The sequence below is a fragment of the Hippopotamus amphibius genome, chromosome 17, assembly GCF_030028045.1.
Source record: "Hippopotamus amphibius kiboko isolate mHipAmp2 chromosome 17, mHipAmp2.hap2, whole genome shotgun sequence".
Classification (NCBI taxonomy): domain Eukaryota; kingdom Metazoa; phylum Chordata; class Mammalia; order Artiodactyla; family Hippopotamidae; genus Hippopotamus; species Hippopotamus amphibius.
In genome coordinates this window covers 46,489,249-46,504,703 of record NC_080202.1, presented here as the reverse complement: position 1 = coordinate 46,504,703, position 15,455 = coordinate 46,489,249, and the positions used below count along the sequence as shown (strand labels likewise).

Below are 15,455 nucleotides of genomic sequence, written 5' to 3'. Positions count from 1 at the left end.
GGAGACGAACGGCCAAGAATGCCCAGTGCTGGGCACAGCCATGACAGGCACAGCCCTGGTCAGAAGCTCTGAGGAAGGAGCTTGACCCCTTGGAAGAGAAGGGAGAGTCTCTGTTTTTGTGGAGAGAGCATGGTGGACACTCACTGTTTACAATGGGTTCTTACAGCAACTTCAAAACAAGGATTCTAACAGGATGGAACTTTACTATCCACCCTAACAGGCTGGTCTTCACTTTTTAAGCTGAAGTACTTCTGGAAGAAAATGCCACAATGTGAGTCACTGGAGGAGAGAGGCACTTACCGATCACAGCGTCACCTCTGAAGGGCATTTTGGAAAGGGACAAGTTTTCTATTAAAATGCACACTGGGAAGAAAAAGGATGAACGCAATGTCATTTCACATAAGTGCCCATCACAGCACCTACCCTGCCGCACCTGAGCCCAGAGCTGCCCACACCAACCCCCTCCCCCCAACCCCTCCCGATGCCTTGGTGCTGGTGTCCAGAGGCAAGACCCCAGAATGTCCTCAGCACCAGACCTGGCCCAGGCTCGGGGGCAGCTCCAGGACCCGTGAGGAGCAGCATCACGCAGGTGCCCTCGGAAGCCCCGCCCAATCGAGGGAGTGCCACGTGGAGGCTGCAGGTTTGACCCCCATTCGGATTCCCAAGGATGACACAATGGAGACGACTTGGCTGTTGGGACATCAACACCCACAAGTGACCAGGAGCTGTGGCCGAGCAGCAGGCACCTGCCCAACGAGGACCACAGAGAAGCAGGTTCTCCTGGGGGACAGGGGCTCCAAAGACAAAGGCGGTGCCCCCGTCTCAGGTCAGCACCAGAGTTAGGACAGGGTCAGAGGAGATAACACTCATCATCCCCATAGGACAGTCCCCAGATGAGCTGCAGTGCTCCAAGTTCTGGTAAATCCCTGACCTCTGTGAATAATGTAGTGTCCATTTTAATAAATAAACTGCCACTTCCATGGGCGGGAACACGGCCCAGTACAGCTACCGACCAGCCACGACCTCAAGGACGCCTGAGCGTCCATCTGGCTGCCTCGCCGTGATGGTTCCCCACCAAGGGGGCTCCGCCATGGGGACCACTGCAGTGACTTGACCTGCCCAACACACTGCCCGGCGCCTGCCGATAGCCCACATGCCTCAGTCCATCCTGACCGCACGACTCTGCACGCTGCCCACTCAAGACACAAGACGGTGGCCTCTGCACCCCACCTGTCACTAAATTGGAAACAGCCTAGTGGTTTCCTCCTACTGAATGTGTAATCTGCATCTGCTGAAAATATTCTAACACTATGAAAAATTTTATACCATGAAAAACTTTTATATCTACTGTTGACATTTTGGGGGCCATGCCTTTGGGGGGTTCCACCCATGAACCTTCACAGGCTGAGAGACCACAGGCACACCTTCCTGTCGGCTCCGTGCCCCTACTCCTTCCGTCACCTAGCTCCCACCTTGGCCCCGAAGCTAAGCTGAGCTGGAGCGTGGCTCCCGCACCTCCCTCCGTGCTCAGAGGGTCACAGACCACAGACACCCCACGTGGCCAGGCTGGGCTGGGTGACGCTGCAGCAACAAAGCCTCAAGCTCAGCGTCCACGGCAACAAACGCTCCCCTGTTCACGCTGTACGTCCATCACGTACCAGCAGGGGTGCCCATCACGGTCACCCAGGGACCCCAGGGACAGGTGGCGGCTGTCATCTGAAATGCTGTCAGGCCAGTGAGGAAGACAGCTCTGCAGTCTGTGTGAGCATGGAAGGCTCCAGACAGAGTGACACCATCCCTCCTCCTCACAGCTCCTGATTCACACTATCTGTGACCACAAATGTGGCCCAGCCCAGCACGAAGGGACTCGGGGGCCAGAGGCGAGAAATTCCTGCAGAATCAGGATGGACACAGGCCCTCGCACACAGCTCCAGCCACCAAACTGCTTTTTTTCTCTAACAACATAACCAACCGGGGGAGAGCCCACGCTCTCTAGTAGACGGATAACATCCCACACTATGGCTGTGAAACAATTTATTCAGTATTTCTTCATGGGTTAAGCTCTCCTTCCAGTTTTCGTCACTTCAAATGAGGTGGCCACACACATCCGCCATCTGCCCATCAGGGTGCCCATCACCCCTACGTGTGTTTGGGTGCAGAGTCCCAGGAGTGGCCCTGCAGGGCAAAAGACTGCACATTTCTAATCGTAAGAGATACCACCCATGGCAACCAGAGAAAACTGTAACAAGCGCACTCCAGAGCAAGAACCTGGTCGGCAGCAGGGCCACCAAGCTCTGATACAGCCAACGTGGTCGAGGAGATGCTTCCTCCTCGTGGAGCTAATCGGCATCTCCGCAGTGACCAGGCTAGGCTGAGCACCCATCACCAACTCAGAGCCCACCTGGGTCTGCGCTCAGGTGAAGTGTCCACTTATCTGCATGGCCCAATTCTCAGCCAGACTGTTTATCTTTTACTGGCAATTGTAAAAGTCCTTGCAGCCTATAAATAATAACTTCACCTTTCAACTGCTGTACAAGTATTACCTCTAAATCTATGTTTTGTCTAATTTTATAAATGGTATATTCCTCCATACAAAAGCTTTTAATATTCATTTAAACGAACTATTTTCTGTTGCTCATTTCTAGGTGTAGAACGATTGTTAATTCTGTTAAGTGGTTATGTGCCAAGAGCCAAAAATAAAACAAAACGAATTTAAAAAACAAAAAAACAGTGCTCACCAGTTAGAACTAACCAGTACAGTGTTACTACAACAGTGTTTGGATCTGCTTTATGATTCGGGGGTGGGGGGAGGGGAGGCAGACTGGTAGGAATATGCCGAGGGAACAGATAAAACAAGAGGGGCAAATCTACTCACTGAAGCTTGGGGCCAGATACATGGGACCCATTACACTATTTCTCTCTGCTTTGTGTAGATTTGAAAACTTCCAAATTAAAAAGTGTTTTTAGGGACCAACGTGATCCTCTAATGTCTCCTAAAATTTCTTTGAAGTTTTTTAAATTATATTTTTTATACTTAAGTTTTTAGTTAATCAGCAATGAATCAGTTAAGTTTCTGTTAATTTCAAATTAAGTTTTGTACACATGTGCAGTAGGGACACAATTTTGTTTTCTTCCACATGGCCCCTGTGTAGTCATCACCTGCTCCGTAAACTGCCCTCTTCACCGAGGTTGGAAACACGTACATTCTACGTCACACGCCAAATCCCACGTGTGTTTTTATTTCCAATTCTCTTGTGTTTTACCAATCTATTTGCCTGCTCCTAAGAAATGCCATTCTGCTTTGAACAGAGCAGTTCACAGGACATCTTAAGGACTTGAGAACCCAAGCCCTGTTACTAATTAAAAATAATTTTCCTGGATATTCTCCCTGCATATGAACTTTAAATGTATTTTATCAAGTTAAAAACAAAAAACAAACAACAACAACAAAAAACAGCACATGAGAAGATATTCAGTATCACCAGCCATTAAGGAAATGAAATTAAACCCCCAATGAGGTATCATCGCAAACCTACTACAACAGCCAAGGCTAAAAACAGTGACAATACCAAGTACTGGTGAGGATGTGGAGAAACTGGAACTCTCAGGCACTGCTGGTGGGGACGTAAAATGGCACAGAAACTCTGGAAACAGTTTGGGAGTTTCTCACAAAAGGAAACAGATACTTACCATATGACTCAGCAATGAAACTCTTGGGCATCTATCCCCGAGAAATGAAAAGTTATGTTCACACAAAAACCTGTATGCAAAATGTACTTGGCAGCCTTATTCTCAACAGCAAAAGCTGCAATCAGCCCTTTCACAGGCAAAGGGTTAAAACAAACTCTGGTGCAACCAGACAAGGAGACAAGAAAGACAACCTATGAGCACGTGAACTGTCTGCATGGGTCTCAGGGCCATGATGCTTATGGATGAAGTCAACCTCCAAAGGGGACGCCACGTGATTCCATCCACACAACGAGCTCGAAACGGCAAAATACTGGGACAAACAGAGATAAATGGCTGCCCGGGGACAGGGAGGGCATGAGGCAGGGGCAGCAGGAGGCCATGCAGGGAGCAGTCCTGCACCTCAACCGGTGCTGGCTGGACTCATGTGAGCGCAGCTGCAGAAACCTAGATGCACGTGAAAACTGGTGAAACCTGAGTGGGGTCTTTTGTCTAGTTAGCGGGAGGGTGCCAACACTGACTTCACAGCTTTGACGTTATACCCTAAGATGCTGTCACAGGGGAGGCTGGGTGAAAGCAGCAGAGAGCTCTATGTACCAACTTTATAACTTCCTGTAAGTTGACAATTATTTCAAGATAAAAGGTTAAAAAAAATGCAAGTCAAAGCCACAATGAGGTATCACCTCACAACAATCAGAATGGCCATCATCACAAAATCTGGAAACAACAAATGTTGGAGAGGGTGTGGAGAAAAGGGAACTCTCCTGCACTGTTGGTGGGAATGTAAGTTGGTACAGCCATTACGGAAAACTATTTGGAGGTTCCTTAAAAAAACTACAAATAGAACTACCATATGATCCAGTAATCCCACTCCTGGGCATATACCCAAAGAAAACCATAATCCCAAAAGAAACATGTACCATCATGTTTATTGCAGCACTATTTACAATAGCCAGGACATGGAAGCAACCTAAATGCCCATCAACAAACGAATGAATAAAGAAGATGTGGCATATATATACAACGGAATATTCCTCAGCTATAAAAAGGGATGAGATGGAGCTATATGTCATGAGGTGGATAAACCTAGAGTCTGTCATACAGAGTGAAGTAAGTCAGAAGGAGAAAGACAAATATTGTTTGCTAACTCACATATACGGAATCTAAAAATGGTACTGATGAACTCAGTGACAAGAACAAGGACGCACATACAGAGAATGGACTGGAGAACTGGAGGTTTGGGAGGGGGCGTGGGGTGAAGGGGAAGCTGAGACGAAGCGAGAGAGTAGCACAGACAAATATATACTACCAACTGTAAAACAGATAGTCAGTGGGAAGTTGTTGTATAACAAAGGGAGTCCAACTCGAGGATGGAAGATGCCTTAGAGGACCGGGGCGGGGAGGGTGGGGGGGACGCGAGGGGGGGGAGTCAAGGAAGGGAGGGAATATGGGGATATGTGTATAAAAACAGATGATTGAACTTGGTGTACCCCCCAAAAAATAATAAATAAATAAAATTTAAAAAAATAATAATAAAAGAACAACAACAACAAAAAGGGTTAAAAAAACTAATACACTAGGTAATCCAAACCACCCCACAGCTAAGACATTTTTAAAATGCTGGACAAAATTAAAATCAAACAGTAAGCACTCAGAGTCACTGCTGAGCCACCAAGGGAGGGAAGGCCCAGCAGGGACAGTGGCTTCTCCTTGAGCTGTTTCAGGGGCCCTGGGGGAGGCACTCAAACCCAGGAAGACAACCAGGGCTTCTAGGAGCCTCGAAGGGGTGGTGGGACAAAACCTGGACGTTCAGGGCTTCTGAAAGGTTTTGAATCCAAAGAACCACACCCTAAAAGTAAGTATAAAGTTTGGGTCAGCTAGCTGAAGCCCAGCATTGAATCCCCCACGTCCAGCCAGAAGCAAAGGTAAAGGCCCTCTGGGAGAGGAGACATTTCTAGCCCTCAAAGTACTGCTGTAATTTTTCGTACCCAACGTCCAGGCCTTTACAGACAGAACCACTGAAGGACTAGACAGTGGTGCCTTTTAGAGACAGATTATAAACTGTGCTCACTGTGTTCAAAGAGGTGAAAGAAATGACTGAAAACCACGACAAGGATACAGAAACTATGAAAGATAAATAGAAATTATGAAAGCCAAACACACAGGAATTAAGAATTCAACAGATGGGTTCAACAGCCAGTAAGACACAGCTGAGGACGTGGGGGCAGTGGCCACTCCGTCTCGAATCTTTCCAGTGCCGTCTCCAAGAAGCAGTAACAAGAGGCAGCCAAACCCTGCTCCTCCCCTTCATCTGTCCATCGGGCTGCCGGCACGCTCCAGGAAGCACACAGGCAGCAGCCTAGGAACGGCACGGGAGTACATGTCCTTTCCGGCACGCACTCTCTGTCCCAAGAAGGCATTTCTCCGGCACTCTGATGGTGTTTGTGATGGGGTAACACAGTCACAGCAGCCACTCTGCAGCCGTGAGCAGCTCACCCAGCTGGCATGGGAGGCTACATGCAACATGATCCCAGCTTCCTGAGACACGAACTGATGAGGACGGAACAACTACCTGAAGGAATCCCTGAAGCAGTGGCTGTCGCCAGCAGCTGGGCTGACGGGGGATCTCCCCTTCAAGGAGCTGCTCCTAAAAACACTGAGAATCCCAGTCAAGCAAGCACTGAGGCAGAAGAAGAAAGCCAGCAGTTTTTTGTGAGGAAGAGGATTTGGGACAAATGAGAGCAGTAAGGGACCCTGTAACCCCCTTCCCAGGAACAAGTGTCTACTGGCAGATATGAACACTTGGAGGGGCAGAGGGGACAGGCAGGGGCACACGGGAAGAAGATCAAAAAGGAACCGTGGGAACTGGCAGGATGGAATGCTCCAGAAGGGGACAAGAGTCCCAGGACAGAAAGAAACAACCACACGCACCAGAGGGCCCGGAAGATACGGCCAGCGGGCTGCACCGAGGACTCGGGAGCTCAGGCTGATCCCAACAAACGACTTCAGCCTGGCGGGAAGGGGACAGGCAGGCGAAGTCAGGACTGGGACGCTGCCCTATCACCCTCCGGCGTACCGACCCGTCCCCGTCCCTGGCCAAGCAGACGTGTTCTGTGGCGGCCCGCCAACCCCGGCATGCTGAGGGCACATCCGTCACACGGGGGCCAACTGACCACCGCCCCCCCGCCCTCCCCCTCCCGGGGTGAGGGGCTCTCCTGGACCCCAGCCCAGCTTGGGGCCAGGACTGACCCGGTGCCTGATAAGCACTGAGTCCTGGGTTTTCTAGTCGGTTTAGCCAAAAAGGCTTCAGGAAATCCAGATATTTACGTGTCGGCATCTTTTGAGTCCCCTGAAAACATTTAAATATAATCTTAAAGACCTGTTTTCTGCTCTACAGCTACCTTTAAACACAGTGTTGAGGAGGAGAGGTGGCACCGCTCGCCACCCCTCACGTCACCATCCCTTCGTGAAGGACAAATCGTGCCTCTGCTTGCCCAGCCCACCCTTCACGCGGCCCACCCCAGGCGCTGCCAGCCCTGTGGCTACTGAAATATATCAAACTCCACAGAGGCTGGAAGTCAGAGCTTCAAGCTGAACACACCCAGGAGAAGCAACAGACTGGGCGGGCAGCCCCGGAGCTACAACGTGCAGGCCAGGCGCACCGCCACGGTGACGGACCAGGAAACCGCTCGGCCACTTCTCACGGCAAACAGACCTATCAGGGAACTTCACAGTGTTGCAAACAATGAAATAGATGCCCTGAGGACTTCCCTCAATGGTGGGGAGAAAGGACCACAGCCCACAATCTGCAGCCTCTGTCATTCAGACCTACCTGCTTGTCTCATGAGTTCTCCTCCCAGACCCCTGAAAATTAATAAAAACATTCAAGGTTAAATCTCATTACACAAAACAACATAACATATCTTCACCAAGTAACAGATGTAACTTCAGGATCCAGAAAGTATTATGTTAGTTGCATTTGTTGTTGGAAGTATGAACTACTTTTTATGAAAAGAAATGAAAATATGTGCTGTGACCACCTTCTAGATGATTTTCCGTTTTTACTGGAGACTCTAATCACTGGTGTTAATCACATCGCACAATCACATACAACAAATTCCAAATACTGTTCAATTCTCACTTTGTAAAAATTAAAGGAACTTCAGGCACCAGAAAAATATTATCATCCAGCAGGACCGGGGAGAGGAAATGCTGCCCGTGTGGACCCTGACTGACCTCGGACGCTGACAACTGGAAAGTGATGGGTGTGAATCTGAGGAACACTCCAGGGGGAGGTAGGAAATTTATGAGACTTTGGCTCCTGGCCCAGGTAGGCGAACAGGATTCAAGTTTGCCCTCCTGCCTTTAACAAGTGGAACACTGGACGAAATAAACAAAGGTTCAGATGCTGGAAAACAGAGGTCTTGGGACGAGGGGAGGAGCAGCCAACCCCAGAGCCCAGGGCACAGCAGTGAAGCCCAGCGGAGCTGCCTGTCCTGCAGAGTCAAGAGGTCAAGACGGAAGGTGAGGAGGCTAAGGCGGCCGGAGTCTGAGGGCCTGGGGAGCAGCAGAGACACAGTGAGGACCTTCAACTGCACGTGCAAGAAAAGAAACTACCCGAGCCTGCAAGGAGGGAAGTGCTCATACAGAGAAGGCAGTGCACTTGCAGGGACTCATACGGGCTGGGAGGAGCCTGCATCAGCCAGAGCACAGGCCTGGTCACGCACGAGGCTTCGGCAGAATCCTCAGAAGGGCCACCTCGGCAGTCAGCTGGCTTGTTCTGGCCCCACCAGGCCTTTAGAGCAGGTCTTGAAAGGATCCAACCGATCCCACCAACCGAACACCACCAGAAAGCAGCAGCCGGCGCCCAGCGATGAAAACACCACAAAGCCTGGCATCCAACCGAGAATTACCAGGAAAACACGACCCACAACTCCAGGAAAACCAACGCACACAACCAGACCCAGAAGCACTCAAGACAACAGGATGAACATGCGGGGTCATCAGAACAGCTCTCAGCTTCTGCACATGTCCAAGGAGGGAGGAGAGAGACTGAGAGATAACAGGCACGCATGGAACCCCAAGAAATAACGCAGATCTGAAAAGGAAAGCTGCACTGAATGCAATCAATGATGACAGAAACAGAAACCAAAGTAATAGAAACGAAGAAGTTTAAAAAGATATTGCTCAAAGTCTAAGTGAATCATGTAAAAATGACAGCAGAGTCCATTTAAACAGGCTCCTGCGGGCCAAATACGGGACAGCTTGAGCAACAGAAAGAATAACAATGATGTTACTGGATTACAACACACTTGGGGGAAAAGGACCCATGAGTCTATAGTGATTAGAAAGAGAGAGAGCAGGGCTGAGGTGAGGAGGGACGCTCTTTCCAGATAAATCCCAGAAAACGAATGTAGAAAGAATAACGGAATCAGCCGAGCACCCTCTGGCAGGCCCCAGAGTGACAACTGATTCAGGCCAGGCAGGCAGGCAGGTGCTGGAAACCAGGGATCCACACACCGCAGGTCAGTCACTAGCTGCAAGGGGATGCACCTCTCTCACTGGGACATCTGACCTTCTGGAGGTCGTCCCTGAACCCAGGGATCAACTCAGCGTTTTTACTAGGGACAGTGCACCGGCACACCTCCTTCACAGGCAACACAAGTGTCCATGCCGGTCACGCCAGCCACACCGTGGGTAAGCGAGATCCAGCCATGCAGAAACAACACAGCAAACCCAGAATGTGGAACGTTACCCAACACAACTGGCCTGAACGCTTACAAAGAGGCTGTATCATGAACAACAAAAAGAGAGGGGACTGAGTAACACCAAACACAGTACATGAACTTAAGCAGGTCCTAGTTCAAGGGGGAAAGGCTACGGAGAGCATTTGAAGACCTGAGGAACCTGTGCTCACAGGTCACCGAGGTCACACCAACTCTCCTGGGTGTGGTGGGGACACTGGCTGTACGGGGTTACACAGGAGAAAGTCCCTGCTCTTCCCTGATACTTTCTCAAGTTTTAAAGAGGAAGGAACGTGTCCGCAACTTACTTTCCATAAAGAGAAACAAATAATACACATATATATAGAGAGACAAACACTAGCTGAGATAAAACAGTCAAAATGTTATTAACAGCTGACAGAGGTGGGGAAGGGTGAATAGATATTCACTGCACTATTCTTTTAATTTTATTTAGACCCATAATTTTGCAAGATAAAATGCTGGGGGTTAGAGAAAATCAGTCCTGGCTACACCTTCTCCCAGGAAGACTTCTGAGCACAGTCTGCCAAAGAGAACGCCATTCCCAGCATCACTCAGATCGCAAGGGGAGGCCCTAAAGAGACCAAGGGGACCCGGCACTGGTGGGGCCGCACGGTCACGGCTCCAAGGACACCAGGCGGCCTCCCAAGGGCAGACTGCTTCACTCATAGAGGGGCAAGGAGCACACACTCCAGGGGACCAGAGCAGAGGGCTGGTGCAAATCCCACATGCACCTTGCCTTTCCCTCCAAGATCAAGATCCATCTCCCTCAACTACATGAGCTTCCATTTCCACTTACCCACAGTTCACATTTCTTTAAGATTAAGACTTTCACGCTTCTGTTCTGCAAACGAGGGCCTGTCACCACTCCTGCAAGAGGGCCTGACACTGCTGGGTGACATGCAGGGACTGGGACGTGGCCATCACAAGCAATGAGGCCACCATGCACTCAAGTGTCACAGGAAATTCAACAAGGGCTCCCCAGAGCGCCTCAGGCCTGCTGACGGGAAGCACTTGCCGGGTTTGAGAGCTCGGGCATTCTCAGCAAGACAGGAGCACCACGCAGCCTGGCCAGGAGTCCTCACCCTCCTGCCCCTCCCCAACAGGGAATTTTCCTTCCAACCTGCTGGACATAGCAAGTGCTCAGAGCTCTCCCTGCACGCAGCGGTCCTCCCAGCAAGACCCCACACAGCCAGCCAGCAATGACCACCCCAGGGTATCACAGGACAGCCCCGTGAGCTTATAAGAACCTACAGGATGCTCCGGTCCTGTGTCCTTTTGCTGCTGTGGGCAGATCTGCAGGTCACATGGGACATACAGCTCTAGCACTAGGCAGACCTAAGGGGTCCCTTCAAGGACAGAGGATTTATTTCCGTAGCCGAGGCTGCTTCCTGGAGGTCAGGGCCAAGGAAGGAAGGGTCTGGCACTTTGTCCCAACTGTGGGAGGTCACCTCCGAGCCCCTACAAGGCTCTGCCTGTTGGGAGGTCTATGCAGGCAGTGCCATCTATGGTGGGGCCTCAGGTCACAGGGAATCAGCTCGACCCAATGGAAACCCTGGATGCCAAGCCCCCCCCCCCCCCCGGGGGGGGGGGGTGCCCTGAGTGGCAACAGCTGTGCATGTGCCACAAGTAGCCACTGGGAGGATTCCGCGTGACTCCAGAGGGAAGGGATCCAGGAAGCTGGTGCCTGGTCTATCCTGGACTCTGTCCTGCAGGTCCTTTATGTTGCTGCTTTTAACCTGTATCCTTTTGCTGCAACAAGCCATAACCACAAGCATAACAGCTCTGCTGAGCTCTGTGTCCTTCCACCAGCAAGTCGCTGAGCCTGAGGGTCGTCTTGGGGACCCCCAAACTCACAATAAGAAAATACTCAAAGGAAATAATGGGGTTAAGCTGGATCTAACAGATCAGAAGGACAGGACGCCTCGCATTCAAGCCCACCAAGAGCCTTCGGGCCTGGTCCTGCAGGGCCGTGTGACCCTCCTTCTGTGGTCAGTGCCAGGGCCTCTGGCTGAGACCTGTGTGGGAGTCACACTTCATGACCAAAGGCAGCCAAGGCACCCAGAGCCTCTGTTGTACCAGAGGCCACACACATTATCTTCCTACACTGGCCTCACTGAAGAGGGTTATTTTCTATTTATTTTTGAGACTTATCACTAGAAAAGAAAATTTAAAGGCAAAGAGCAGATACGCATTTGGAATTTGTAAGATGCTAACGGATATCATCAGAAGCCTTCAGCTCCAAAGACAGCCATACAGACATAAGCACAACGGCCCCGGGTGGCCACTGTCCCACACACAGCTCACTGCCTGCCTCATGCATGCTTAGTCCAGCGGAGTTCAAGCCATTTCACCAGAAACGAACACATTTTTAAATAAGAGGAAGTGAGTCGCTCCTTTCTATCAAAACAGACGAAAAGCAGCAATGTCAGGGAAAGAGCCAAGAGCGGCCCACAGGCCTCCCCACGGGAACCCCCTCCGGGCCTCCATCCAGGAAGCAGGAACCCGGAGGCAGGGCCATGCCCATCGGTCCAGGTCTACAGCAGGCTTCACCCACCCAGGAGGAGAATCACTCAGCAGAGTTTATCACCTGCAGGACGCCTCTAAGGGAAGGACCGTTAAACAGGGAACAGACACCACCAAAGAGCCCTGAGACCTTGGCCCGCCTCCACACCAACCACGGAAGCCACGGAGGGTCCTGACACAGACACGGCCCACACCCTGGAGGTGCTGTAGGATGCGAGGGGCCTGCTCGTGCCTATGCTTGGCCACAGGGAGGTCCGTGAAGCGGGCAGGTCCGATCATCAGTGAGCACGCTCACCAGGGACAGACCTGTCCCGGAAAGGGATTCTGAAATAAGGCAGGGCATGCAGACTTAAAGAAGATCAAGTTTAAATTATAAGCACCAATTTAGACCAGATCCACATCAGCAGAAGGTGACGCCAGCTAATTGGGAGGTCACATAAGTGACCTCTGAGAGAAGCCCTCGTGGGGCCCCAGCTGCCCTGGGCGGGAAGGTCACAGCAGGCCCCAGGGCTGCCAGCAAAGCTGGAGGCAGGGAGACCGGCCAAAATGAGAACACCTCGAACAAGAACAGACTGACGTCCACTGCCCTGCACAGTTTTACGTTAAAAACACAAGAAGAAAAGCGAAATGCAAGCCACAGACTAGGAGAAAATTCTGGCAAATCACATGTCTACAAAGAGCTCGTGCCCAGAGCATGACAAAAGCAATGACAGCTTGGTAAGAAGACGACAGAGCATGAGATTTTTTTTATGAGCAAAAGATCTGAACAGTCACTTCACAGAAGAGGAAGGACAGCCAGTCTGCACAGGAGGTGTCAAGGTCACCAGGCCCCGGGTATGCAAATTAAAGTGGTGACAAGCTCCCCCCACACCCACCGATCAGCCCCAGCTTAAGGTTGCCCACTCCCAGTGCTGGTGAGGGTGCCTTAGACACACCGCACTGCAAGACCTAGCAACACCGCTCCGAGGTATTCACCCAAGAAAATAGAACATACGTCCACACCAAGACTCGTATGCTGATGTTCACAGAAGCTTTATTTTGAAAAAGCCAAAAGCTGGAACAACCCAGAAGTCCATCACATGGCGAGCAAATAAACACGCCAAGGACACGCACCACTGACCACCACACAGCACTACAAAAAAACACACCACTGATGGCCAACAGACACATGAAAAGATGCTCAACTTCACTAATCATTAGAGAAATGCAAGTCAAAGCCACAATGAGGTTATCACCTCACACCGGTCAGAATGGCCATCACCAAAAAATCTAGAAACAACAAATGTTGGAGAGGGTGTAGAGAAAAGGGAACTCTCCTGCACCATTGGTGGGAATGTAAGTTGGTACAGTCACTATGGAAAACAGTTTGGAGGTTCCTTAAAAAACTAAAAATAGAGCTACCATATGATCCAGTAATCCCACTACTGGGCATATACCCAGAGAAAACCATAATCCAAAAAGAAACATTTACCATCATGTTTATTGCAGCACTATTTACAATAGCCAGGACATGGAAGCAACCTAAGTGCCCATCAACAGATGAATGGATAAAGAAGATGTAGCACATATATACAATGGAATATTACTCAGCCATAAAAAGGAATGAAATGGAGCTATATGCAATGAGGTAGATAGACCTAGAGTCTGTCATACAGAGTGAAGTAAGCCAGAAAGAGAAAAACAAATATTGTATGCTAACTCATATATACGGAATCCTAAAAAAAAAAAAAAAAACAAAACTGGTACTGATGAACCCAGTGACAGGAAAAGAAAAAGGATGCAGATGCAGAGAATGGACTGGAGGACACGGGTCTGGGGGGTGCAGGGGGCAAAGGGGAAGCTGGGACAAAGTGAGAGAGTAGCATAGACATATATACACTACCAACTGTAAAACAGATAGCCAGCGGGAAGTTGCTGTATAACAAAGGGAGATCAACTCGATAATGTGTGATGCCTTAGAGGGCCGGGACGGGGAGGGTAGGGGGGAGTCGCGGGAGGGAGGGGATATGGGGATGTGTGTATAAATACAGTGGATTCACTTTGGTGTACCTCATAAGCTGGTACAAGAGTGCAAAGCAATTATATTCCAATGAAGAGCTTAAAAAAAAAAAAAAAAAAAAAGAACACACCACTGTACACTAACCACGTGGTGAATCTCAGAAACAGCACACTCAGTGAAAAAGACCAGACCCCAAGACTCCACAGTATGGGTCTATCCACGTGACACTCAGAGGGCAGACCACAGCCGCCAGGAAGGAGGGGACCCGCTGCAAAGGGCAGAAGGCAGATCCAGGCGGTGCCGCAGCTGTGGGTGGACTGTCCACAGACACCAACCCCGTCAGACTCCACAGTCAAACGAGTAAGCTTCTCGCCACATCATCAGTGAAGCTCAGAATCCAATCACGCCCCTTACGGCTCTTGACCCCCTCAAATAGGACAAGCACAGACGATTTGGCAAGGACCACTTGGGAGACGCCCTTGATTGCCAGCCCAGTATTTTCTTCACAAAACATAAAACTTCAGGTGTGGAAAGCTTACCTGTATAACTGACGATCGTAAAGCTAAAAATAAAGAATTGAAAGTTAGTTATTTAAATTACTAGGATTTAAAAAAATAACACAGCAGGTATATAACATTAACAAGCATCAAAAGGAGAAGCAAGAGAAACGCACGGGTGGGCGTTTCCCAGAAGGGGTGATGGAGCCCACCCCACTCTCCAGGAGCACCTCGCTAACAAGCCCCGCCCTCACTAAGACCCCCAAGCATTATCGCCTTTAATCCTCACGACAGCCCAGAGCCCTCCTTCCCTCTCCTGGAAGGGAAACCAGGGTCAGAGAGGGGAGGAAGAGGGTGGCCAGCCCATAAGCCTGGATACCCGGACCTGCCCCTCAACAGCCCCTTAGGCAGTGAGCTAATCCTGACGGTCCTTCTCCTTGCAAGGAACTCAGAGAAGCACTTCACAGCCTCATCACTACCTACCATCCCAGCCACCGCTCACTGAAAGTTCACGCTGTGCCAAAACCCCACTCAACTCTCCAGACGCTTTCTTTAATTCTCACGGAAACTCAAGCAAGTAGGTTCCACTATCACCCAGACTCTACAGAAAAAGCAGCTGAGGATGGGACAGTCCCCACGCTGAACCGCCCGCCTCCTGCACCACACGGTGCCAGCCCGGCTTGACAGTGTCAAGTGAGCACCAGACTCCACTCTAAAGGTGAGAAACACACCTGAACAGATGGTACAGCTTTGCCAAAACAGAAAAGAAAGTTAACGGCACCAACGGGATGAGGGAAAGACGTCAAAATGGTGCATTATTACCTAATGAGGTAAATCTTTTTTTAAGAGGTAAATCTTAAAGAAAGAAAACTCTACTCAGAACAACAAACAGTAAAGCCATGTAACACCTCAAGAGTAACTTCTGCGTTATCCTATAACATTAAGGCCCACAGTTCATACTTCACCAATTTTGACTCACAGAAG

General features: G+C 50.1%; 1 protein-coding gene across 3 annotated transcripts in view; it reads right to left on the bottom strand.

Annotated features, from left to right (window-relative positions):
• Positions 1-15,455, bottom strand: part of TBCD (tubulin folding cofactor D) — a 165,362-nt gene that overhangs the window by 28,545 nt on the left and 121,362 nt on the right. For 2 of the 3 annotated variants that reach the window (XM_057714659.1, XM_057714661.1), the window contains exons 22-24: positions 14,514-14,536; positions 7,520-7,551; positions 301-363 (exon numbers count right to left, since the gene is read on the bottom strand). In XM_057714659.1, the coding sequence (XP_057570642.1) occupies positions 301-363; positions 7,520-7,551; positions 14,514-14,536 (118 nt within the window). The remainder of the gene's footprint in view (positions 1-300; positions 364-7,519; positions 7,552-14,513; positions 14,537-15,455) is intronic. The other variant, XM_057714660.1, reaches the window with a different exon arrangement.